The sequence below is a fragment of the Phyllostomus discolor genome, chromosome 3 (assembly GCF_004126475.2).
Source record: "Phyllostomus discolor isolate MPI-MPIP mPhyDis1 chromosome 3, mPhyDis1.pri.v3, whole genome shotgun sequence".
Classification (NCBI taxonomy): domain Eukaryota; kingdom Metazoa; phylum Chordata; class Mammalia; order Chiroptera; family Phyllostomidae; genus Phyllostomus; species Phyllostomus discolor.
Genome location: NC_040905.2, coordinates 7166662 through 7194156, shown reverse-complemented (window position 1 = coordinate 7194156; position 27495 = coordinate 7166662). Strand labels below are relative to the sequence as shown.

Here is a 27495-nt window from a genome sequence, read left to right as displayed (position 1 = left end):
CTCATGGACACAGACAGCAGTGCGGTGACTCCTGGGGGTGAGGAGGTGGGGGGAGGTTGAGGAGGGGGATACACGGCGATGGGCGGAGACTGGCTCGGGGTGGTGAGCACACAGCACCGGGTACAGACGATGTGCCGCAGACTGTGCACCCGACACCTGTGTACTTCTGCTAAGCAGTGTCACCCAGTGAATTCAATAAAAAGGAAAAGAAAAGAATGACCACACGATCCAGCAATCCCACTCTTGCGTATACATACACTCTAAAGAACTGAAATGAGGATTTCCAAAAGCTATCAGCACTTTCATGTTCATTCCAGTACTGTTCACAGTAGCCAAGGGATACACACCACCTAAATGTCCACCGAGATGAATGAAGAAAGAAAATGTGGTAGATGCGTATTACTCAGCCTTTTTAAAAAAGGAAACCCTGTCATATGCGACAGCATTGGGTGAACCTAGAGGAAATTACATTAAGTGACATGAGCCATCACGGAAAGGCGAGCACTTCATGATTCCACGTATGTGAGGTAATCTGAACAGTCAGACGCATAGAAACAGAGTAGAAAGTGTGGTTGCCAGGGGTTGGGGCATAGGGAAGTGGAGACGTGCCGATCAATGGGGACAAAGTTTCAGCTACACAAGATAAATAAGCTCCAGAAATCTGCTGCACAGTATACTAGGGGGGACCCCCCAAAACCGGAATTATCTCCTGGAGGACGGGCCCTCGTAGCCCAGGCTTCCCCCGCTATGTGGGTGTTCTAGGAACCCGTCCGTACCAGTGTGTCCGTGGTGGTGTTGTGAGAGGCTGTGCTCAGCTTCAGTGACTATTTTTTTGAAGACTCTTTCAGCACGTTTGCCCATCTCATGACGGGTGACTTATGAGCGCACCGGCCCGCACCTCTTGAGTGTCCAGCAGCTATTGACCAAATATAGCCTGGCCCCCGTGCCCCACCCTCCCTATTCACCTGACCTCATCCCGAGCGACAATTTTTTGTTTCCATGGGTGAAAACAACGTTTTACGGGTGTGCAAAAGGTGAAAGAAAAAAACAGTTGAAGCACTAAAAGGCATCAAAATTGGCGAGTTCAAAAACTGTTTCATGCAGTGGAAATAATGCCTCAATAGGTGTGCTGCATTCAAATGGAGAGTACTTTGAAAGTGACTGAAGTTTAAACATGTAAGAACACACGCATAATTTTCTATGAATAAACTCCGGGGTTCTGGAGGCCCCTCCGTAGTGTAAATAGTTAACAATACTATGTTGCACAGCTAAAAAGTCTGTTAAGCGAATAGATCTCATGTCAAGTGTTTTTACCATTTAAAAAAAAAAAAGAAAATTAAGCCCTCCTTCCTGGTGGATAGTAATGTGTCAATGTGTTTTTCTTAGTTTTAACGGATGTACCTCAATAACATAAGATTTTAGCAATGAGGGGAGTTGGGGGTGGGACTTATGAAAACTCTTTCAGGGATGTCTCTGGGCCGCCCCAGAAGATGAAGAGTTGTCTTGGGCCACACGTGAAACACACACACCCTAACAAAAACTGATGAGCAAAAAAAAGGTTTTAAGTAAATTTACGATTTTACGTTGGGCCACGGGGTCAGACACTCTGCTTTATGTGACCTCTGTAAGCCTTCTGTAAACCTAAAAGTATTACAAAGCACACAGTTTATTATTTTTTAAATTCAGTATGAGATTTGTTTGTGTGTGATTTTTGGTTTTTCATCAAAACGAAAACAAAACAGGTTGGTTCTGACTTGGTTCTGTGTGGGCCTCTCCTAATAACGCTTTAAGCCTGTTGTTGCTAATGCTCTTCGCAAAATCGGACTCTCCAAAAACAGTAAATTAATGACGGCTAAATGAATCTGCAAAATCATATATTTAAATAAAATGAATCTGTTTTCAGCTATGATCCCTTTTCTTACAGTAACGTTATTCCTTTACAGACTCAATACTTACCGCTACAAAGTACATGAGCAAACAGAAAGTCACAGGTTAGTTCTTCAATAAAGACTAAGAAAGATAATTCTGACAAGAGCAGGTGCCAGTTTTTCTTTGTTTGTTTTATTTTTACCAATACACTTTACCATCTAAATCACTATTACGTTCGTAAACCTGCCCTGATATTAGACGGCTTAGATTTCTGATAGACTGCTTAATAAAAAAAAAAATCACACACGGTAATGAGAGCCTTCGAAAACCCCGTTCTGCAAGCACACTATCACCAGTCTGCAAGGCCAGGAGCACACCCTGGGCCTCTGTTCTACGACATAGAATGCACCATTTCTATTTGCTTCTATCATCATTTTATTTGTCTTACTGTAGTTGACTTTGGCCACATCTTGCATCTTTTAATAAACTCCACTTTATGAAGGAAATTCCTCACTACCTAAACAGTGCTTGCGGAGAGGAAATAGATCTAATAAGCTCTTCTTTACAAAAAAAAAAAATGAAAACACAACAAGTTAAATCATGTACCTGAGGTTGTAAAACCAGGCAGAAAAAAAACTGGGTGAAGTCTGTCACTGGTATATCCAGAAAGAGGTCACTGACCCCCCCACAGAAGACCCATCTTCCTGCTTTAAAGCGCCCGTTAGGTTGGACTTATTGCACCATTGTTCTTGATTATCGTTCCTAATCTGCTGGGTGATGTTCATTTCACTGGGAGGCAGACAGCGAGCCTGCAGATAATCTTACGTAGCTTCGGTTGAGACACCTTGCAAAACTGCAGGCAGATCCTTGACGACTGAAATTACAAAACTCTCCAGACGTGCTTACAAACAAACCACGCATCTTTCACCAACCTGAAAGCCATGATTTGTGACAATGAAATCTCCTGAAAACCAGACGATTATGAGCAGAAATTCCATTCAGGATAGAAATATGTTAGCGGATAAAGCTTCCAAGCGCTGGAGTAACAGGTTTATTTTTCTTGACATTCTGGCAGTAAGAATAATATTTTTTTTTAACGAAAGCTATTTATCTATTATTTGTGGACTGGGTCTTCAGGGTCTGATTATTTAGGTGAAGTGTTTATTCATTTCCATTCTAGTATATATATTAGGCCCTTTATGATTTTTTTTAAAAGTACATGATCTACACCCGAAGGTGACAGTCCCACATACAGGACATAATAGCCAAATCACAGTAATGACTGCCCAAACAGAAATCCCCTGATCTAGTGCTATAAACGTCTGAGGCTGTAACCATAATCCGGAAATATGCAACACAGATCGGGGGGCTAACCCGTGTCGCATCTCCTGTACCTGAATGAGAGCCTGTGAGCCTCCCTCCAGGGAACCTGTGTCTGGCCTCATGCAAAACGTATTCACTGGTTTTATTCACAAGCGTAACAAGGTGGATAGTATGGGTTTTCCACCCCAAATTCTATTTAGAAGTTGGCACTTACATAGCTGAATGTAGATAATCTGAAAAAAAATCACACACAAGGAATGTCTTATTCTCTAATAATTCCCTGTAAATGTGGCAGTATTATGCATGCTCCAATTATCCATTTGAGTCACCAAGCGATAAAATGGGCAATGGTGAACTTTTGGTGCAATCAAGGTCAAAATTCCATCTGCCTTGTACTTAGAAAAATTCCACTGTACTGGCTGGGGAGGGGGAAAAAAAAAGGACCAAAACACTCAGTGTGAAACGCTGGTGATTTTTCCTGGCACCTCGGTCAGCAAAATTCTGGAAACAGGATAAGATGGGGAATGGGAAACTGATGTTCACTCAGCTCAGCTGCGTATGTTCAGTTTCATAATGTGACCAACATGACTCCGGGGTTTAGAAATAGAAGTGACTGTATCATAGAATCCCCAAAGGGGAGCCGTATGCTCTCGCGGGTTCTGCGGGTTCGCCAGCCCTGCCTCACCACCCACATCACCGTCCTGGTAAAAAAATGCAAGTGAGCCAGAAGCACCAATGCACGCGTGGATCCTGCAAATAATAAAAGCTTTTGCAGCTCTCCATCTTCCCTGAGTATCATTTTAATCGTACGCCTCAAGCTTTGACATAAAGTTATCTTCATTAATTCCTAGGTAATTTGCAATTTCAGGTTTGATCTCTCTTTTGATTCAGTGTCCTATGAGGAAAGGACATGCGACTGATTTTATGGGTTTTCCAACCTTTAACAACGAAATAAAACGCACTTTTAAAAGTGTAATTTGAAGGATGTGATTTTCACCTCAGGGCTGGATTTTAGAAGTGCGCCCTCAATAAAATAACTCTTTGCACTTCGAAGACCTTTGGATTACAGAAGCTCAGTTATCTACTAAAGATGATTTCTAGGTCTCAACTGTTAGAAGCTTGAACTGGGTACAAAATTTTAAAACTTTTACCACCTCTCAACTATTCATTTTTCTAAGTACTCAAAAATTTCCCATTATTTCATAGTATCTTCAGAAATGTATATGTCCACAGCTTGAAAGTTAAAACAATATTTTAGACATGAGTTCTTTAGGATTTACTGAGTACAAGACTTAACATTAATAAATTAGACCTGTTCTGTCCAGTAAGGCCAACGGGCCACGTGTGGCCGCATATATTTAAGTTAAGTGGGATTAAAAATTCAGCTCTTCAGGCACACTCGCCACATTTCCAGTGATCCAAAGCCACATGGGGCTCGTGCCGTTTCCATCGTCACTGCAATTTTTTTTTGGACAGAACTGGGCTAGACCACAGGAAAGGAAGTAACTTCTATGACACTGCTTGTATATTTTGTTGGCAGCAAAGCGAAAACTAGAATTAGGTCTTTTAAATTCTACTCTTATTTGCTTTCCACTAAGCCACACTGTTCCTAAGAACTAATAAATAAGGAAAGTTAAAGGAATTTAACATAATAAGCAACAAGTTGAATCTAGCATAAAATTATCTGATTTCCATATAAAGCTTAGAAAAATGAATCATATACTTGGCCACCTAGGAAACCTAATAAATTCCAAGAAGCAACATAAGGGACAATTCCCCCAAGCCTCTGAAATTTAAAGGAAATTAAAAAAAACATTTTTCTAAAAATAATATTGAATCAGGAACTTCCAGTCTAGATGGCGGTGTAGGCAGACACGGCTCACCTCTTCACACAACCACAACGAAATTGCAATGAAAATATAAAACATCGCTCAGAACCAACAGAAATCATAGAAGTCTGACAACTACAGAATGAAAGAAACCACAACCATCCAGCCTGAGCCAGCAGACTGGTGCCTTGTCTGGGACTCCATCAACCTGGCTAACAGGCTTGACCCACCTTAGAGATCCCCTGAGATTCCGCCCCACCCAAGCTGCTTTTCCACAGGAATGGTCTTGGCTCACACTTCACAGCTTCCTAAATCCTTTGAAACAATCAGCAGCTGGCTTCAGTGAGCCCCAGGCCCAGCACTAACAGCAGCCTATATTCACAGCTTGGCTTCCTCTGGAAATCTCTAAGCCCAGCCCAAGTAGCAGTCATCTCAGATTGCTTTATAGCTCAGGCAAGATAGCCCTGGAAAAACACTGGTGGAGGCTGACCTTGGCCTGCACCATCCAGGAAACTCCAGGGCCAGCACACCCAGTAGACAGCTACAGACCTGGTCAGAACACCACCGCCCTGCCCCTGCACAGCTGATCCTCCAAAGAGAGGAGGTTGGTGGTCAGAGGTCACAGCCAATCCTTGCAACTGACTGGCCAGGAAAAATCCCTCCCAACAGCAATCCAGGCTCAACTACAAGAGGAGGGTGTACTCAGCCCCCACAAAGGGTACACTTCGAGAACCTAGCTTGGATGATAGGGGAAGCTGTGCCACCAGACTCTATAGAACACCTCCTACATTAGGCCACACTGCCAAGACATGGAGTCAAAGCAGCTCTATGTGATACACAGACACAAGCACAGGGAGGCTGCCAAAATGAGGAGACAAAGAAACATGGCCCACATGAAAGGGCAGATCGAAACTCCAGAAAAAGAGCTAAACAAAATGGAGAGAAGCAATCTGTCAGATGCAGAGATCAAGTCACTGGTTATAAGGATGCTCAAGGAACTTAGTGAGGACCTCAGCAGCGTAGAAAAGATCTAGTCAGAAACAAAGGATATACTAACTGAAATAACAATTTACAGGGAAACAACCATAGAGTGGACAAAGCCGAGAATCAAATCAATGATTTAGAACATAAGGAAACAAAAAACAACCAATCAGAACAAGAAGAAGAAAAGGTAATCCCCAAAAAGGAGGACAGTGTAAGCAGCCTATAGGACAACTTTAAGCAATCCAACATCCACTTCATAGGGGTGCCAGAAAAAGAAGGGAAAGAACAAGAAATTGGAAATTTATTTGAAAAAATAATGAAAGAAAACTTCCCTAATTTGGTGAAGGAAACAGACATGCAAGTCCAGGAAGCACAGAGTCCTGAACAAGACAGATGCAAAAAGGCCCACCTGAGACATATCATAATTCAAATGCCAAGGTTAAAGAGATGGGAAGGTGAGTATGGGAGAATGGGTGAGGGGATTAGGAAGTACAAATAGGTAGTTACAGAATAGCCCTGGGGATGTAAAGGACAGTATAGGAAATGGAGTAGACACAGAACTTATACACGACTCAGACATGAACAATGGTGGGGGGATCGCCTGAGGGAGTGGGGGGCACTGGGTGGAGGGGGGCAAAAGGGGAAAAATTAGGACAACTGTAATAGCATAATCAATAAAATATAATTAAAAATAGCCCTGGCTGGCGTAGCTCAGTGGATTGAGCGTGGGCTGGGAACCAAAGTGTCCCAGGTTCGATTCCCAGCCAGGGTCCATTCCTGGGTTGCAGGCCATAACCCCCAGCAACCGCACATTGATGTTTCTCTTTCTCTCTCTCTCTCTCTCTATCTCCCTCCCTTCCCTCCCTAAAAATAAATAAATATTTAAAATATATATACAATTAAAAATAAAAATAAAAAATACTGAATACAAAAATAAGCAAAACAGAAACTATATCTAGAAATTGATAAAAATAAAAACTTTGTCAGTTTATAGAATATAGTAAAAATTATACTAAAAATGGAACATCTTAAATTTTTTAATTAAAAGAGTAAGACTGAAAATCAAGTTAAGCATTCAATTTATAAACCTAGAGTTAGTATAGAGTACATATAAAAATAAAGGGATAAAATTAATAAATTATATATATATACTTTTAAAGATTTTATTTATTTTTAAAGAGGGAAAGGGAGGGAGAAAGAGAGGGAGAGAAACACCAGTGTGTGGTTGTCTCTCATGTGCCCCTTACTAGAGACCTGGCCCACAACCCAGGCATGTGCCCTGAGTGGGAATCGAACCACTGACCCTTTGGTTCTCAGTCAGCGCTCAATCCACTGAGACACGCCAGCCAGGTCCTAACTTATATATTTCTTAATGTAGGCTTGATTAATTTAAAAGTAGACAAATTTCTTATAAGCCTAATTTAAAAAGAAGAGAGAAAATAAAAATCTACAGAATTAAAAATAAATGTCGATATAATTGCTTTTGAGGATATTAAATATATATATATGAATATTATATGTTGTTTGAGACCAATACATTTGAAAATCCAAAGGAAATAAATGCTTTCTGGCAAAATACAAATTAACAAAATTGCCACAAGAAAGGTCACAAAATTTGAGGTGAACCAATAAGCATAAAAATATCTTAGAGATTGTTAAAAACTGATACTCGCATTAAGAGTAATAATGATTAACATCTACCAGTTTAAATGATAACAAACTAAAGGTAAACTGTGTGATTGAATCACACAGTATATAAAAACACAATGAGTTCAACACAGCCATTCAGTTTAAAAACTAAAAAGGAAACCTTTAGAACAGTACAAAGGACATTTATCAGAAATACAAACAATAAGCATAATAATAAAAGTTAAAATCCTAAATGAATTCTCATCAAAATTGAGAAAATCCTCAATCACTAAAATTTATTCATATTGTTTTAAATATTAGGTTAAGTAAAGAAAATAAACTAAGTGGCATGAATCTTTAGGAGGAAATAAATGTTATTATTTACAGATAAAAGAATTTTATAGACTATATAAAAGAATTTTTTAAAGATTATTATACCTAATCAGAGAATTTAGTAAAGTGGATATAAAGTAGATACACAGAAATTAATAGTTTTTATGTATATCAGCAATGACCACTTAGAAAATAAAATATCCAGCTCAAAATATTGACCAAAAACTATAATTAGGAATATAATGAGGGTGATAAAAATGAGACCTAACTAAATGCAAAATATACCACATAACTGGACAAGGTATCAACCCATCAGTTCTCCCTGCATCAGCCTGTAGTGTTTTGTGTTCAGCACCTCTCGCCCTGCTCTATCACTCCACCACAGAAATAAGTCCCTTCACGAGGAGGAGGACTACATTAGGTCTGCCACCACTCTGCCCACGGGGCTTAATGAATGAACACTTAACACGGAAAAGGAGAAAAGGAAACCTCCTAATGAATTCTGTTAAATAAAGCCTGCCCCACTCATCACATTTTCTAAACGAAAGAGCTGAGACCTAGGGAGGTTACACCACTTCACAGAGACACGGAGCTGCTTCTGCGTGTACGCTCTGAGAGCACTTGAAAGAGAAATGGAAGGTCCTTCTATTGGGACATTGTATTTCAGAAGCAGAGTCTTCCTCACACGGTGAAAACAGCATCCCCCTGAGACTGCGGACGGGAGGTACGTCCCAGTATTGGCTTAGCTACTTACTAATTAGTTTTGGGACCCAGGTCAACCCGCTTCATTTCTCCAGATTCAGGTTTTCCATCGGTAAAACTAGGCTGCTGTATGGCTGGATGATATTAAGGAATTATATTCTTGATTCCTTACCATTAATGAGATAACAGAATTGGGGCTTATAAAAGAAATCCTTAACTTTCAGAGACAATGGTAAAATATTTATGAATAGAATGATATAATGTATGGGATTTGCTTCAAAGTAATCTGGACAGAGGGAAAGCGACTAGTAGTACAGATAATGTCACCTGGGCATGAATGGATAACTAAGCTGGATATACGCATTTTTACTATTCTATTTTTGTATATATTTAACCCTTTCCCCAATAAAGCTTTTTTTTTTTTTGGTCCATAAAAGTGATGATCAAAAATTCTCTCTAAACCAAAGGAATAGAGAAGTGAAGGTTTCATCCAGTGGAAATGCCAGATTCCGTCATTTAATAATACTGGGTCTTCGAGAGTCATCAGCCTCCAGCCGGAGGGTCACAGTGCCCTCAGCGCTGGGCTGCACCCCCGGCTGAGTCCCCCCAGCGGCACCGTTATTTATGAACTTGCTAATGATGGATTTGTAGGGGACCTCATCCATCATCGTTAGTGTTCCCCCCTCCTCTTAAGAGAGCTGCTCCACGAGAAGGGGCTGTGAGAGTCACACAGACACATCATTAGTCAAAGGGGTATTCACTGAGAAGACCCAAGGCAGTCAGCGCTCCTTCTCTCCGTAAAGGGAGGAGAGGAAGGAGAAGGGATGTCGGGAAAGGAAGGGAAGAGAAAATAAGGAGATAGATGGAGTGATTGATTGATTGATTGATTTGAAAAAAAAAAAAGAAAATATGACCAAACACCCAACCTATGCACAGACGTCTGTTCTAACACCAGAGGAGATGCAGAGGGAGTGATCAGATTATCACAGGAGCTGATGGGACGCTATGCAGCCCCTCGGCTTGGACGCGGTCGGGTGGGAGGTCACCGGCCTTGCTGGTGGTCTCTGGGTCTGACACCTCTGAGTTCCAGCGAACACAGTTCACTGAGTTAAGCAGTTGCTCACGAGCACGTCATCTGAAACACAGCAAGGAGAAAAATGTTTCCTTCCCTCCAGAGCACAAACAGACTCGGATAACAATCAAAAGACGAAAGCCTCTTTAAGACGGCTGAGAACTGAGATATGCCGGAAGGAACAGTCTATTTCACATCCTCGCATCCCTTTGCTTCCCTGGAAGATGAACATTTGTGGGAACCTAGGGTGAGTGAGCTGACTCGTTAATGAATTTGCTCTTGTTTCTTTCCGATCTCCATTTTAATCTTTTTTTAACTTCTATTTAGCATTCCCCTTTGTAATGATTCCCACATTTCTAGTTACATTTCAATGTATTTCATTTAAGAAGCACTGAAAGCTAATTATCTAAAGGTTCTAGTAGAGGGCTTGAACTTTTCCAAAGAACTCTCCTAGCGGAAGGTTATAAAAAACAAAACAAATAAAATGGTTAAAATATTTCATATAGGAGATCATGTTAATTATAGCTGATGAGGCAGTGGAGACTTTAGAATCTGAATGAGCGCTTAAAAAATGATAAAACGCAGAACGTGCAAACAGTCAATCCAGCGCCTTCCAAACCCCAGGTGCCCTCCCCACTGCAATGGGCTAGCTCCCACACAATGAAACAATTGTTTATTGGGTTGACAGAAACGCTGCACGGATTTTTATTTATTATGCAGGTAGTTCTGCTTCCACCATGAAAGGCATTAGTTAAATACCCCCAAAAGGAGCCTTGTGACAGAATGCAAAGTGCATAAAAGCGAAAGAGACTGTGATCAAGTCCACATTTCATAACTTGCTACGTTGTAAACTTGAACACCTAACTCTCGTGGCCTGACTCGCTCCACCTGTACTAACAGGACGGTTATATTGAACTCACAGTGTTCTATAAGGATTAAATGACAATAAATACACAGCTAAATAGCACAGTACCAGACCAGTGGCATATGCTTAATAGCTGTGAGTTCCCTCCTTAAAACAGTATTACATTTATTATTTACTTGTAGCTTTTAAGCCTTAATCATAGCTTTTAATCATCAACAGAATCCTCCAAGACAAATTTTCCTTATGAAATTAACCTATTAGATATGTTCATCTATAAGCATTCTTTTAATCTGAAAAATAGTGGGTGTAAATCATGAAACTGAGAGTTAGTTTTCAACATAATGTTTCCAGATAATGATCAATAAAATTATTTGGGGACAGCCAAACACAGTATCAGAGTAAAGAACAGCAACAACACTACATTCATCCATTTCCCTAAGTTGCCTTTTTTTTTTTTTTAACATATATTCCTGTTGGTTAAGTCGCTGTGAAAGAAGGAGCCATTCTTTGCTTTGGGAATTCTGCAAACGCCTAGTGTGTCTCTCATCGCCTAGTGTGTCTCTCATCGGCACAGGCAGTGAAGGGCGGTCCTCTGGTCGGGCGGTGTTCCCTCTCCAGTAGAAGGAGCAGGACTGGGCTGGGTTCTCCCACGGCCCCTCTTCTGTCTCAGGTGGCCGTGGGGGTGGTCCTGCTGTGCAGGGGCCCTGCACAGAAGACACTTCACCAGGCACGAAGGCTTGGCTGCATACGAGCTTCCTGGGGAGAACTACGAGAGCGCAGAAACAGCGGGCCCACGCGCAAACATGGCAGTAACCACACGTTAAGTTGGAAATGCTTTCATCTCAGTTTTGACTGATGTTCAGACATGACAGCCGTGAGATACCAGTATGCTCAGATGCAGAATTTACAGGGAAAAATAATGGTCAAAAAACAAGTTCCAAGAGGCTTGGGACCCTTGTTAGATCAAGGAGTGCAGGTATGGGCAATAGCAGAGGGTTCTGTGTGAAGGGTGCTGATGCAAAGTATCCTGTGATCCTACCCACCCCGCCCCCGCAGCCCCATCAACCAGGAGAGGGGCAAGTACCCCCTGCTCCTCACTCGCCTGACAGCCCCAGAGCCGGAGCAACAACGCCAGAGCATCCTGCCCACCGGAGAAGAGCCAGGACTCGACCGGGGAAAGGCGTGCCTGAGTCCTCCTGAGAACCCTGCCGAGACTGTTTTAAGGAAGTCACCATGCTACCATGCAAGGCGGGATAAGAAACGTGTGTGTGCTTCCCAGACGTGGACTGTGTGGGGGAGGGCCAGACCAAACATGCTTTAATGTTTTCTCAACAGGGTGGTGGCCCAGAAAGAAGAGAGGACCTTGTCGGTGAGAATCTACGTTTGAAGTGGAGCACAGGAAAACCAGGGGTTGGTGGGGAAGCTTCCAGCCACTGTCCATCAGGGCGGGTGCTGCAGAAGGGGACGAGAAGGGGGTCTCCCAAGACCCCCCCCCAACACACACACCAAGAAAGAGATCAGCTTTAAACACCTGCAAGGGCCTGGGAGCATGGAGCCAGCTCAGAGCACGACCAGTCACCAGCCATGTGAGAACTTTCCTGCCGTATGGCCTCACCCCCCCCATTCTCCTGAATTTTGTCCCTCGCGGGCACTAAACAGCGAGTGAGGGGAGGCAGTGAGTGAAAAGAAAGAGTAAAAGAACTCCAGCAACCTTCCCCTGATGTGGGCGGCCCGCCCTGACCCTCGCTGGGGGGTATGCGCGTGAGCAGATGCGCGGCTTCCGAATGCACATTAAAGCGTGCGTGCTCACCCTTGCCCTGGGCCCCCTGGTCCCTGAATGAGGATGGAGTCTGTGAGTTAGCGGCCCGATGGCAGTTTCTTATCTAAGCAGGAGCTGAAATGTCACGCAGAGGGAAAGCGCCCCTGACTGCACGAAGTTAAAGGCGCCGCACGAGGTAAAAATAGCCCTGTTTTGATGTCAGGCCCCATGCGGAGCTTGTTCAATGTAGTGGACACAGAAAACGCATCACCCACATGCTTTTCATGGCTGGTCTATTCAGACGCATGCACTGACATGGAGAACGGTCACCCCCAGCACGCCTTCTAAATGACCAGTGACAGCAGCACTGACGTTTGACAAGCAATAACTGCTGAGAGCTAACAGGAAGGTGAGCAGGGCAGACCGGAAGAGGACGAAGGGCCCCTCCAGGAGAGGTAGCTCTGCCCGGGCTCCCTAAACAGGTGCAGACGGCGGCTTCTCCAGAAGTGCTGAACAGCAGAAGAGACTAGAGTAAATCCTCACTTAATGTCGTCGGCTTTGCGACTGTAAGCAAAGTAACATAAAATGAAACCAATTATACCACAGACTAATGCATATAAACAGAAGTTAAGTCCCTAAAGCATCTCATCAACTTTATAACAAAACATTACTCGAGGACCTGCTGTAATAGATGCAAAGAAAGCTGAGGCTGGTGTTGGTAATAGAGTGCAAACCATGTGTGGAATTAAGGTAATTTTTCCGGACAGTGATTCAATACACATAAAAAACTCTAAAAAATTTACCTAGATATTCTACTTTGGGGGATTTATACACTGAAAAAAAATCATCCAAACAATATATGATGACATAAGTTCAAAAGTGTTATTAATGGTATTCAACAATTAAAACGCCAGATGAAAACATAAGGAAAAGCAGCTTTCTGACACTGGACCACAGGCAGAGAGGGGCTGTGATGTGTGAGATGGGAAGCCCATCGGTGTGTGTAGGTCTGCAGCTGCCCACCCTTCCTTCTTCCTCCGGGAGAAAGCCCGCAGGCTGCAGCGCAGGGAGGGAACCCGGCTGGACCGCAGCAGGCTGGTTGGGTTCGGCAAGACCAAAGCAAAATGTCAGACAGGAGGTTGCTACAGAGAAGAAGGGGCAGGCAGAGAGCACACATGAGATTTGCAAAGGGTTCACCTCAAGTCTTTGGCAGAGGACTGGTGTGTGACTGACTATACGGGAAGAAATGAGCCAAGGTCGGGAATGAAGCAGGAGGCAAATGACAGCCAGCACTCACCCAGCTCGGAGAACAGCTCACGTTCTCGCTAGTCCGAGGGGACAGGCCGCACAACACGGGGGCAGCGGGCGGAGTCCTCGGAAGACATCGCCTTAGTGCTGGGGCTGATTAGACTGCAATGCAAGGCTGCCCTGCCCCCCGCCTCCCGCTAACCTTGAGCAAGCTTCACAGAAGAGACTGAAAGGAAGAATGAGCCCGAGTGGCCTCTACAGACTTGCACTGCAAGAAACGCCAAGGGACGTCCTTCCAGCAGATGGACAGCACGGCGGGTGGCAGTCTGGACGGCTGCACGGAAGTGCAGGCAGGAGCAGCCTGGCTGGGGAAGTGTGCAGAGTGTGCTACGCCTTCCAGTATACAATGCAAGTGTGCCAGATACACAGTCCTCCCTTTTTAGTGTCTCTCCAAGAGAACTGAACAAAAATAACAGGGTATCGTGGGGTTTATAACACGTGCAAAATAAAATATAGAACCAGACGTAGCAAATAAGATAGGGACAGAGAACAGAAGTTCATACTTGGACGGTTCCTACATTATATGTCAAGTCATACAGTATCGCTTGAAGTAGACGATGATACATAAAACATGGTTATTATAAACCCTGGAGGAACCACTAAAGGAGTAAGAAAATAAGTCAATAGTGAAGATAAAATGGAGTCACAATAGTTAACTGATCCAGAAAAAAAAAAATTAAAGAAAAAGGGCAGATGGGCAACTGCGGGGGGAGGGAATTATTTGCTGGCAGAACTAAACCGAATCATGTTGATCGTTACAGTAAGTGTACACGGCCTCGGCCTGCAACTAAAGGTCAGAGACTACAAAACCGGATAAAAGAGCAAAGCCTAACTTCATGTTAACTACAAAAACTCACTAACATAGAAAGATGTGGGTAGGCTGCAGGAGAAAAACAGAAAAATATACCACGCCAGAGTGACTATATTAATATCACACAGTACACTCAGAATTAGAAATATTACCAGAGATAAAGAGGTATATAATGAAAAAGGAGTCAGTTTGTTCACAGAACATAACAATCTCAAATGGGCACTAATGGAACTAGTAATGGAACTCACGTACACGAGAAGAAAAATGGGACGCAGTTGAATGGAGAAGTCGACAATGCACAGTTATAGCTGAAGGTTTCAGTACTCCTCTCTCAGTAATGGACAGGACAGGGACACCTGAACAGCCCCATCTACCTACGTGACCGGACTGAAAGTGGCAGAACACCCTGCCCACAGGGGCAGGGTACACGTTCCTTTCCGGTACAGACGGAGCAGTCACTGAGCTAGGCTCTATTCTGATCCACAAACAAATCTCAAGTTCAAAAAAATGAAAATATGGTTTTCATTTTTTTTAAAGATTTTATTTATTTATTTATTTTTAGAGAGGGAAGGGAAGGAGAAAGGGAAAGAGAGAGAAACATCAATGTGCGGTTGCTGGGGGTCATGGCCTGCAACCCAGGCATGTACCCTGGCTGGGAATCGAACCTGTGACACTTTGGTTCACAGTCCACGCTCAATCCACTGAGCTACGCCAGCCAGGGCTGGTTTTCATTTTTATCAGAGGATAAAACATATCCTCTGACCTCAAGAGAATTAAACTAAAAATTAACATGGAGTTTTGTGGAAAATCACCAAATATTTGGGAATTAAATGGCACACTTCTAAATAACAAATAGGTCATAAAAAAATCACAAGGGAACTTTGAAAATATTTTTGAGGAGCATGAAAATGAAAACACAACCTATAAAAATTTGTGGGATGTCACTAATATGTGCTTACAGAGAAATTCACAGCAGTACAAGCTTATACTGAAAAATAAAAAAGGTTTCAAATCAAGGATCTATGGCAGAAGTTGGCAAACTTTTCTGTAAAGAGCTAAATGGTAAATATTTTAGGTTTTACAGATCATACGGTCTCTTGCAACTATGCAACTCAAGAGCTAAGGGTTATATGTAAACGTGGCTGTGTTCCGATAAAACTTTATTTACAAAAACAGACAGAGGGCCAGATCTGGCCCATAGGCCCTTACTTGCAGACCCCTGCTATGTAATCCGTCTTGTTAAAACTGCTGCATCTTCAGGAGGCGAACACAGTTCATGGCCTTCAATATACGCCTAACAAATGTTTACTGAGTGAACAGACTAATTTAATCCACACAACAAGCACAGGAGTTAAATATTATGATTTTACAAACGAGCAGAGTAAGATGAAGTAACTTGCCGCACCCCCAGTTAGGGACAGAATCCGCATCTGAGCTCAAGTCTAACACCCAAGTTCTGCGCACTTTCGCCTACATTCCACCCACAAGGCAGAAGCATCACTGGAGAAGTGTAAAAGCATCATACCATCAAATACCTACTTTCTGCCTGTCCTTTTTCCTTAGCCACGGTTTGCGGTTTCCTGAGAATTAGTGCTCAGTGAAAAAGGCACCGCTAATGTTAAAACACTATATATATGGATGTCTGTATCTTCATACTATAATCTTTATATACTGCTGTCTGTATCTGCGGATTTAATATTTAGACTATAATTGATGCAACAAAGCCACTAGATTGAATCTCGGACACAAACCATCTCGATTGTACAAGTAAGACGACTAGGAAGTTCGCTTCTGTAAAACAGGCAGCGTAACTAGAAGGCCAAGTCGATGCTGCACCCTCGCACAGGTAGCATGTGTGACTATGACATGAATTTGTATTTACTCTGAAAATGCACAAAGAGATGAAAAATGTCAGGGGAAAAGGCAGCAAAACATCCTCTTCTCCTTTGTCTTCAGAATCCCTCATTTCAGCTCCCCCCACATGTAGAAGCGGTACCACTCCCCCCGCCACCTGCCCCGCTGAGTGCTTCCCGCACAGCAGCTCTGTCCCGGGGGCCTCGGGGCCTCTCTCCATAACCAGCCCCCACTGCCGCTCACACACATCCGCTTCCCTTTACGAGTCCACAGTCCGGGGCAGCTGTTTTTCAAAAATAGGCACTAGGGGAGCCGGAGCGGATCTGAATGTAGATTCTACAACTGCACATCTTTCCACGCCTGTCTTCGTCACTTGCCTGGGTTTTACCATCAACATGATCATCAGGGAACTCGGAGGAGCCAAGTGCTGTCCTGTTAAGTTTTCTCTCTTCAGATGCTCAGGGCAAAATGTTTAAGAATCTGTGTGTACATGGGACACGCACCGAATACTAAGAAGCGATTAAAGAGTAAGACAAACAGCAACCACACCATTTGCCTGTCTTAAAACTTAATGTTTATTATGCCCTGGCTGGCGTAGGTTTGATTCCCTGCGACACTTTGGTTGCAGGCCACGGCCCCCAGCAACCACACATTGATGTTTCTCTCTTTCTCTCTCTTTCTCCCTCCCTTCCCTCTCTGAAAATAAATAAATAAAATCTTTTAAAAAAGTAGATTAAAAAAACTTTATGTTTATTACAGTCTGGCATCGCAATGATTAATGGGAATGCCATGATGCAGAAAAACTCAAGGCTTTACAACCAATCGCAAGATTATTAAACCCAGTAAAAAGATAAAAGTAAATGAAAAGTGATATAATAAAGCTGAACTCTGCAGCTTTTCCACTGCCAGTAAAATATTTGCAATAAAAAAATAAAAATAAAAATATATTCGCAATTTGCGCCCTGGCTGGCATAGCTCAGTGGATTGAGCGTGGGCTGGGAACCAAAGTGTCCCAGGTTCGATTCCCAGCCAGGGTACATGCCTGGGTTGCAGGCCATGACCCCCAGCAACCGCATATTGATGTCTCTCTCCCTCTCTCTCTCTCTCTCTCTCTCTCTCTCTCCCCCCCTCCCTCCCTTCCCTCTCTAAAAATAAATAAAATCTTTTAAAAAAATATTTGCAATTTTATTTGCAATAAAAATATACCTAAATTTTGTAAATCAACATAAATCTTCGGGACAACTAGAAACAGACTATTCAATGAAACTACATGAGGGGCCTAAAACTGCACCTTATCCATAGCCAATTAAGAATGAGAAATCTGTCCTCAAAAGTTTAATTTTGGGTGCTTGAACATGAACTTAGGGTAAGTAGGTGCACTAGTGACTGTAAAATATAGTCTTGATATGTGAATGTATTTAAAGGGAAATATTCCCTCTTTAACGTTAAGCAAAAGTGCACTGGAGAAGATGAAAATAATAAAGTTTTCAGTGTTCGCTTTTCAGTGTTTGCTCACTTAATCCTAACAAAAACATATACTCCGGGTTGTACCATGTGTAAGGGGTAGAGCCCAAATCCAAATCAGACTTCTTCCAAACTGAAGACCATGCATGGTCTTGGATCCTTAAGCTATCTTGCATCCAACGGAACTAAACATACACACAGTGCATCACATACAAAGAAACCAAAAAATAATTACCAGCTGCTAAAGGAACAAAAGAAATGCTCATCACAAGACACTACCAGCTTCCATTCCCAAAAGAGTGGAACTGGACACAAGCACTTTCAATGCCTAATTTTTCTGAGTGTCCTGCAGACCGCCAGTGATCCTGATTGGCACCCAACTGGGTCCAGTACTTTGGAAGCTCGTTAGTGCAAGACCGCACTAAGAAAAGCCAAAAGTAATAAACGCTGATGGTATTCCATCACTCACAGGAATCCCAACAGGATATGAAAATTGGGATGCACGTTGTAAAACCTCCTCCACAAATGACAACTCCACGATGCATGCTGTCACTGTGAGAGCTTCCAGCCTCGCCGCCTGCTGAACCATCTCATAAACAAATTGTATCCCGACTTTTTCAAAGAGGCTTAAGTTCCCTGAAGGCAACAATGGATTAAGTGTGTTTTTGCCACATACTCAGGGCCACTGTGTGAACTGATTTCGAACCTCAGTAACAGTCCAAAAAAACAGATATTTAAACCTCTACTACTTCTGTCCACGGCAACCAGTGCTATTATTCCCTCTCTGCCAGGGATCCCCAACTCCTCCTCTGAATTTATCAAGTAATAACAACCGTCTTACTTAGTGGCATGTACCATGTTCGAGCTCTCTGATATGTGCTTTGCACGTATTATATCATTTATTCCTTTATATGGTCCTATGAGTAGGCACCATCCTATCACTCCTGTGCTATAGACGAGGAAACACGGCCACTGCTTCACGTTACAGAGATAGCAAGAGACAAAAACAGGACTTTAATGCGAGTCTGTCTCCCGACAGGGCTCCTGCTCTCAACTGCTAGATGATGACTGCTATTCATGGGTCGATCATATTTTCCTTTACATTTTAAATATGAATTATGATCATTTTTTAATATACTGTTTCTCTTTTCTTTAAATTACATCTTATTGATTATGCTATTACAGCTGTCCCAACTGTGATTTTTCCCCTTCCGCCCCCCTCCACCCAGCAACCCCCACTCCCTCAGGCAATCCCACACCTTTGTCCATGTCCCTGGGTCACGTGTGTAAGTTCTTTGGCTGCTCCATTTCCTGTACTGTACTGTGCTGTACATCCCCATGGCTACTCTGTAACCACCTATTTGTACTTCTTAATCCCCTCAACTTTCACCCATTCCCCCACACCCATTCCACCTGGCAACCATCAAAACGCTCTCTGTATCCATGATTCTGTCTCTGTTCTTCTTGTTTGCTTAGTTTGTTTTTCAGATTCAATTGTTCATGGATATGCATTTATTACCATTTTAGTGTTCATAGTTTTGATCTTCTTTATCTTAAGTAAGTTCTTTTGACATTGCATATATTGGTTTAGTGATAGTGAACTCCTTTAGTTTTTCCTTGTCTGGGAAACTATCTGCCCTCTGATTCTAAATGATTTTCTTTGCCAGGTAGAGCAATCTTGGCTGTAGGTCAGGTTCTGCTTTTCACAATTTTGAAAATTTCTTGCCAATCCCTTCTTGCCTGCAAAGTTTCTTTTGAGAAATCAGCTGACAGTCTTATGGGAATTCCCCTGTAGGTAACTAATTGCTTTTCTCTTGCTGTTTTAAGATTCTCTCTTTATCTTTAACCTTTGGCATTTCAATTTTGATGTGTATTGGAGTGGGCTTCTTTGCATCCATCCTGTTTGGGACCCTGTGTACTTCCTGGACTTGCATGTCTATTTCCTTCACCAAATTGGGGAAGTTTTCTTTCATTACTTTTTCAAATAGATTTCCAATTTTTCACTCTTTCTCTCATCCTCCTGGCACCCCTATGATGCCAATGTTGGAATGTTTGACATTGTCCCAGAGGGTCCTTATGTTATCCTGTTTTTTTGGATTGTTTTTCTTCTTGTTGTTCTGATTGGTTGTTTTTTGCTTCCTCACGTTCCAAATCATTCATTTGATCCTCAGCTTCATCCACTCTACCGTTGTTTTCCTGTAAATTGTTCTTATTTTTAATTAATGTATCCTTTGTTTCTAACTGGATATGTTTTATTCTGCTGAGGACCTTACTAACTTTCTTGAGCATCCTTATAACCAGTGGTTTGAACTCTGCATCTGATAGATTGCTTCTCTCCATTTTGTTTAGCTCTTTTACTGGAGTTTTGATCTGTCCTTTCACTTGGACCACGTTTCTTTGTCTCCTCATTTTGGCAGCCTTCCTGTGCTTGTTTCTATGTATTAGGTGGAGGTGCTGGGTCTTCCTGTCTTGGTAATGTGGCCTAATGTAGGAGGTGTCCTATAGAGTCTGGTGGCACAGCTTCCTCTATCACCCAAGCTGAGTACTTGAGGCATGCTCTCTGTGTGGGCTGACTACCTCCTCCTCTTGTAGTTGAGCCTTGATTGCTGTTGGCAGGTCAATGAGAAGGACTTACCCGGACCTGTCAGCTTCCAGGATTGGCTGTGACCACTTACCACCAACCTCTGCTCTCCCTGGAGGATCAGCTGTGCAGGGGCAGAATGGCAGTGCTCCAATGTGGTTTGTAGCTGTCTACTGGGCATGCACACTCTGGGGTTTCCTGGGTCATGCAGACCAAGGTCAGCACCCACCTGTTTTGCCTGGGGCCACCCCGCCTAAGCTATAACACAATTTGAGATGATTGCTACTTGTCTGTGCTTGGAGACTCCCAGGCAAACCCAAGCTGCACTAGGCTGGCTGCGGCCAGTGCTGGGCCTGAGGCCACTTAGCATGGTGTCAGAGGCTGGAGACACAAGGAGGTTGGCTGTTGCTTATATGAGAGGATTTCAGAAGTTGTGAAGCATAAACCAAAACCAGCTATTTGTATGGAAAAGCAGCCTGAGTAGGCCCATAAGTTGGATGGAAAGGAGTGGCTATAGATATCGGGGGGGGGAGGGGAGCAAACAGTGTTAGGCAATTTGATGGGGTCTCAGATATGGCACCAGCCTTCCAGCTCTGTGGCTCTGTGGGGGAGGGTCCAGAAACGGGACAATGGCCTCTACCTACTTTCTTTCTGGGAGAACACTGTCCCCTGGCTCTCGCCTTAATGCCAGATACCTTAGCTCCTCCCCATATGTCACTGGCGTCTTTCAAGCTGCTAACTCAGCACTGGACCTCAAAGGGAATGAGTCTGGGTAGGTCTGTGTGTGGGTTCCTCAAAAGGAACTGCTTGGGACTCCAGAAGTTTCTTCTACTGACTCAATCCCTGCTCGTTTTTGCAGTCAGAAGTGATGGGGACTCATCTTCCTGGCACTGGAACCCTGAGCTGGGCAACCTAATGCGGGGCTGGGACTCCTCGCTCCCAAGATATTCCTCCTGAATTTTTATCCACCACACGTGGGTGTGGGACCAGCCTGTTCCTCATCTGCGCTCCTTCTGCCAGTCCGGATGGATGTGGTTTCTTTATTCCGTAGTTGTCAGACTTCCATTCACCTTGATTTCTGATGGTTCTGAGTGATGGCTGTCCTGTATTTTAGTTGTAATTTTGATGTGGCTGTGTGAGGAGGCGAGCCGTGCATACCTATGCCGCCATCTTGACTGGCAGTCAATACCCTGTCTCTCAAGCCTGGTTACATTTTGTAATCACTGTGGTTGCTTTCAAAATACCCAGCGCCCAGGCTACGTCCCAGATGAAATAATTGGAAGACTCTGGGGGTGGCTCACAGGTGTCAATAGTTTTTAAAACTCCCAGGTGATTCGAACATAGAGCCAAGTCTGAGACCCAGAGCTGTGAAAATTATCGAAACTTGAAAATAATATTTCAGGAGGTAGATCAAAAGAGCTGAACTAACGCAATTTCTAACATTTTTATCAACGACACTAACGCACTTCCCTCAGAAAATCATTAGGAAAAAATCTAAAATTTCAAAAAAAAAAACTCCTCTCAAATCACAGAACATGATCCTTGGTGTAGGCTACATTCTTTTTAGCCGGTGCTGCAGGGAAACACGCAGGAATATACAAACACACACATCAGTAGAGTAATGGGAGTTCCTGGCCAAAATGAGCTCATGGTCCTGGGCCCGTGCTCACTACAGTTTCCACACACATCGTGTCTGAAAGCAACAACTGCAGAGAATGGGAACCACACTCCCAAATTAACTCACTGCAGTCCTTTCTTCCAAACCTAATTCTAATAGATTTCTTCCTTGATTTAGATCATCAGTAAAGGAAAACCATTTGCATATCACAAGCAAGTCTGAGCATCCCAAGTTTTGTTTTCCATAATGGAAGACAATGTGATTGATTACTTATGGGGTCACATGACCAGTCAAGAGAAGATTTTAATCACTCACTGTGAATAAGAAAATAACAGAATTAACACAAAGCTGATAAACGTGTTCACTGTTCTTGTTAGTTATAAAAAAACTAGTTATGATAAATATTTGTATTACTTACTTCTATCAGAATATAATTATGCCATTTTTTAAAATCTTCCTTACCTCTGTTTCTTTATGGAAAATTCTGCTTTGGCTGATCTTGCCTATTTATAGTCCCAGCTACATCGTAAACTGGCAAAGCTGAATGTTTCTCAGTGTCTGCTTAATTAAAATTTGATTCAAATAAGAAAAAGACATTTAAAATCTTTTTTTATTTTTAAAAGAGTCATACTGTACTCTCACAGCAAGGTGACGTGATTTTTCTGGATGTTTCAAAAGTAAAGTGTTCTGGCCCAGGCATCACTCACAAGAAAAAGTGTCTACTCACGGGGATCATCCAGTTGGCCAGGTCGCCGTATTTGGACACCTGCATCGCTCCCAGCATCGTCAGGTTGACGTGTCCCCTGAGGAGGGAGAAGAGGAGATGAAAGGCAAACGCCACGACCTTTATGTCCCTTTTGCACTTGCAATCGCCAGCAATTAAAATAAATGATTCTACATTCCCCAAAATACATGTGCTTTTTCCCACCCAACACCTGATTTCCAAATATACCAGCTCAAGCTGATGTGGAGAAATAACCACTAAGAGTTCTTTTAAAAAAAAAATTATAAGTTTATATTGTTTCCAAAAAACAAATTAAAAACAGGTGCACACAGCGAGCTGGTTTCCTTCGGTGAGGGAGAATGTGGCTTGATTTGAAAGCAAACATGAACTAGAAAACGAACACAGTTTGCAGAAAACGTTAGGATCCTCGGGAAAAAACCTTGTAAAAATGTTTACTTCACGAGAGTTGGCACACAGATACGTATTCCATTGGGGGGGGGGGGGGGCTCTTTTAATAACAGCAGCCTGGGTGTTCCAGCTCTCAGCAACATGTGAAATGAGTAATTTCACATCTTGGTGCAGCCGAACAAGCCCAGGATGGTTTTCTGGCGGGGAGATGTGTGTGTGTCTCAGAGCCTTGCTCACACAGCCAGTGACTCAGCCCGGCCCCAGCGTGAAACTCCAGCGGCTCCGCTCTTACATACCCTCTAATCATCGCAAATGACTCATCGCTGGAGAAGTAAGAGGCTCCTGGAAGAACAGTCACTGTTTCCTTGCCTACACACAGGCGTGTGTGCGTGCCAAAGGGAAAAAAAAAAGAAAGAGGCTATTAGATTTCTAAGAGTATTATGGTGGAGAGAGGGGTATTTCCTGTTTCCTAAGGAACTAAGGCTCCCTTTAGCGAAATGCAGGGGCAGTTTGGGGGGTGGGGGACGCAGCGGAAACTGTCAGCTCCGTGGGGAAGGACATTTTATCAGTAACATTGTTCAGATTTGCCTTTGCATGGTGATAATGAAGAACAGACCAACTTTTAATTTCATTATTGTTTTGAAACTCTCTACACAATGCAATCCCTGTAGCCTATCCCCTTCCCTTCCAGGACTCCCACCAGCCCCGCCCCCGATGCCAGCCCCGCCCCTGACGCCAGCCCCGCCCCCGGGAGGCACCTGTCACAGTCCAATGCTACTATGGTCATTGGAGCGAAGAGGTGGTGGAGTAGCCCTGAAGAAATACAATTCTGAAAGGAAGATTACCAGGGATGCTCCTTAATTATTTCTTAAAACCCAGTGAACAGAAAGAGAGGACCCACCTAATTTCTTAACATCGTTGGGCCTGAATTTCCTCTTTCAACCTCAGTCAATCTCTCTCTCTCTCTCTCTCTCTCTCTCTCTCTGTTGCTCTCACTGCCTCTCCCCTTCGTATTTCCTCTCTTGCCCCTCTAAGCTTCTAGTAAAACCCTAGGACTTGGGTGAAACTGGGGAATAAGATCCTAATACTGGCAAACACCTTGAATGTTAACTTCCAAGAGGAGAGGACCTCTCTCATAACAAGAGTTCACACCTGGGCGGGACCTTCAACGTCATCCAGTCCCCATGCAACCAATACTATCACCTGAGTCACACCTAAGTTCCTTCCTTCTTGTGACCCACTTCTGGCCTGTTCCGGAGCATCAGGCGCCCAAGAGAAGAGTGTTCACAGGCCGCTGTGCCAAAGGTGGGCCAGCTGTACAAGACCATCCCATGCATGACCCCCCGGCTAGTAGGGCAGACAAAAGGGAAGGGAAGTTGTAATTCCAAGACTGGACTAGGGAAAGGCTCCTGGACACAAGAAGACTGGGGTGGTCGGACCATGCCCAGCTGTGCAACACAGCTGTACGCAGCCGCTCCAGTCTTCTCTGAAAGCCACAGATGGAGATGGGTCCCCTCTCCATCTGAGCTCGGATATGGAGAAAGAGTTAGACTGTTTCTACATTGCTGAAATATTTATCCCCCAAAGGAGCCTGATTCTACGTAAGGGAAACATTTGCACATCTTTCAAAGTACCATAAAACCTGAAAAGCTTTGGAAAATACTTTCTGGTGTGGTTAGTAGGAGCTTTTAGACAGCATGTAAGATCTGAAGGATGACATGAGGTAATGCACGCAAAGCCCTTTGTCTAGCGCCGGGCGCAGAGAAAGGGCTCCGGAAGCATTAGCTTTTACTATCCTCCCGCCAAACAATGGTGTTGCTCCCCGAGGAATACAGGCTGTGGGACCAAGCAACTGACTTTTACGGGTTATGCAGCCTGCCTGTGAGCTCCAGGTTTGGGGGCAGGTGGAATACAACTGAACCTTGTCCTAACACGAGTTCCACGTCCAGCAAATTCCGTTCCTCACCAATCCTGTGAGCTGGAGAGGCCAGGAGGACTATTTCGTAGGACAGTAGAGCAGAGAAACAGAAAAACCTCAGTTCCTTTGTTCTCCGTCTTAAATCACGCTGACTTCCAAATAGCAACCTTCCACTGGCTGACAGGACACAGAAGCCATCCTGTGCAGGAGACCCGGAGATCCACGCTGTGAGGTCCCCCCACCCCCCGCCACACCCCACGTGGTTCGTGATGCAGTTTTATTTAACAGCCCAGGAAACAGCTCTCATGAAGAAAGCTGTCAGGCCCCTGATAACGTGTTCTGGTATCTTACAAATTGCATTCTTCAGAAGCAAAGTTAATTTTCAGCATTTTTAAACATCCACTATCTAAACAAAAATAGATATCCTCAACGCAGATCCATGCTTTTCAAATACAATGTCCAAATGTGGTCAAGAAATAACTATAACTAGTAATACAGTGGTACCTTGAAGCAAAAGGACTTTCTTATTTGGTCTTTCCTCATTGACTCCTGTCTCCTCCCACTTTTCTGTGTGTAAAAGTCTAGATGCTGCCCTGACTGGAGTGGCTCAGTGTGTTGGGCATTGTTCCTCAGACCACAAAGTCGCCGGTTCAATTCCCAGTCGGGTCACACGCCTGGGTTGCAGGTTGGGTCCCCAGTTGGAGCGTATACACAAAGCAACTGATTGATGTTTCTCTCTCACATCAATGTTTCTCTCCCTCTCTTTCTCCCTCCCCTCCCCTCTCTATAAAAAACAATAAAATATTTAAATAAATAAATAAAAATGTACATCCGTTTGTGATACTTGAGCAAAAGAGTTTCTTCATTTCATGAGTTATACAAGTCCTTTAGCTCAGGACTAAACAAGTCATTCACTCCACACCAAGCCAATGCCCACTACGGGCCTTGAAAAGTGTTACAAACAAAACACAGATGCCCTCCACCAATGGTTCTCAACTTTGAGCCCCACCAGAATCACATGGAAGGCTAGTAAAAATGCAGCCTGCTGAGCTCAGCTTCCAGAGTTTATAATTCTGGAGGCGTGTGGTGGTGGGGTCCTGGCATTTCCCACTCCTAACAAGTCCAAGGGGACGGTGGTGCTGATGAGAAGGGTCTGGGGCTCCACCGGGGAACCACGGCCCTTAGCAAAGGGGCGCACTGTCCAGCAAGAGAGACATGTACTGTCAAATAAGCTGCCAAAGGAGTTGGAGAGGAAAATAAATTACCAACAAGGAGCTGGGCAAGAAAGAGTAGGGAGACAGAGCAAAACCCAAAAGAAATCTGGTGAACGGCACAGGAAGAGCCACAGGGTGGAGGAAGGAGAGCAGGGGCATGCCAGTCACGACCAGAGCGGACTCCAGAGTGCCCTGTGGGGGCCCCGGAACCCTTGCAGGGCGCACTGGAAGACCACGCTGGAAAGGTCAGCTGCAACCGTCAGAAACCCGGAAGGCTGTGCGGCGTGTGCCCGCGTCCGCGGGCCTGTGGGACTCCGGGTGCGGCGTGTACGCCCACAGAGCGGGGCTTCTCCTGCACGGCACGACTGACATTCTGGAGTGGAGACTCCTTGCAGGGCTGTTCTGGTCGCCGCACGATGGTCAGCAGCACCCCTGCCCTCTGCTCGCTACATGCCAATAATAACACTAGATAATACTACCAAGGCACGACAATCGAAAATGTCCCCAGACGCTGTCAAATGCCCTGGGTGTGTTGCCCATTGAGAACTGCTACAGCTCTAGAGACGCGAGACAGGGGCCAGGGCTGTGTACAGCCATGAGGTTCACACGATGGGTTTTTCTACAGCAGTGTGCATCAAAGGCAAGTAATTTCTACATTACTTGTACATTAAAATCAGAAAAAAAAAATAGAAAGAAATAGAAAAGAATGCAAAATGCTCTTACCGTGAAAGCTACAACATACATGGGGCATTTAGAAAACTTTTAATTACACTGGGAGACGGCACACCTCCACAAGACCTCTGAAATGCCCTAATCACTGCCTTCTGCACCTCCGCAAAGCCCAGCCTTCCAGAGAGCAGGCACGGTGCACAGGAAGACAAGTCCTGAAGCCGGAAGGAGAAGACTGGGTGCACCCAGCCCCCAGCGATGTGATCTGGGCACCTCAACTGACGTCCCTGGATGCAGTTCCCCAGCCTGTACGATGAGGTTTTGCTTGAGGCTCAAATGCTATATGCACATGTAGAGTCTGCTGTACACTCCAGAGTGCGCTGAGAGCGGTAATTCGTTTTTACATAACCATAGGAGATTGTTATTTAGAAACAAGGATCCTTAGAAATAGTTATCATTTTAAAACTTAATACACCGGTTTTACCCAGAAATATAATCCTATGTTCATTTCAAGGGACATGTATAAATATAGCCTCCCAAATTAACACACACACACACACA

The 27495-nt window shown here is 43.8% G+C and overlaps 1 protein-coding gene across 1 annotated transcript in view; it reads right to left on the bottom strand.

Annotated features, from left to right (window-relative positions):
• The window catches only part of OXCT1 (3-oxoacid CoA-transferase 1), a 125117-nt gene that overhangs the window by 31997 nt on the left and 65625 nt on the right, over positions 1-27495 (bottom strand). The window contains exons 12-13 of the mRNA XM_028517885.2: positions 23430-23502; positions 22729-22804 (exon numbers count right to left, since the gene is read on the bottom strand). Coding sequence (XP_028373686.1) covers positions 22729-22804; positions 23430-23502 — 149 coding nt within the window. The remainder of the gene's footprint in view (positions 1-22728; positions 22805-23429; positions 23503-27495) is intronic.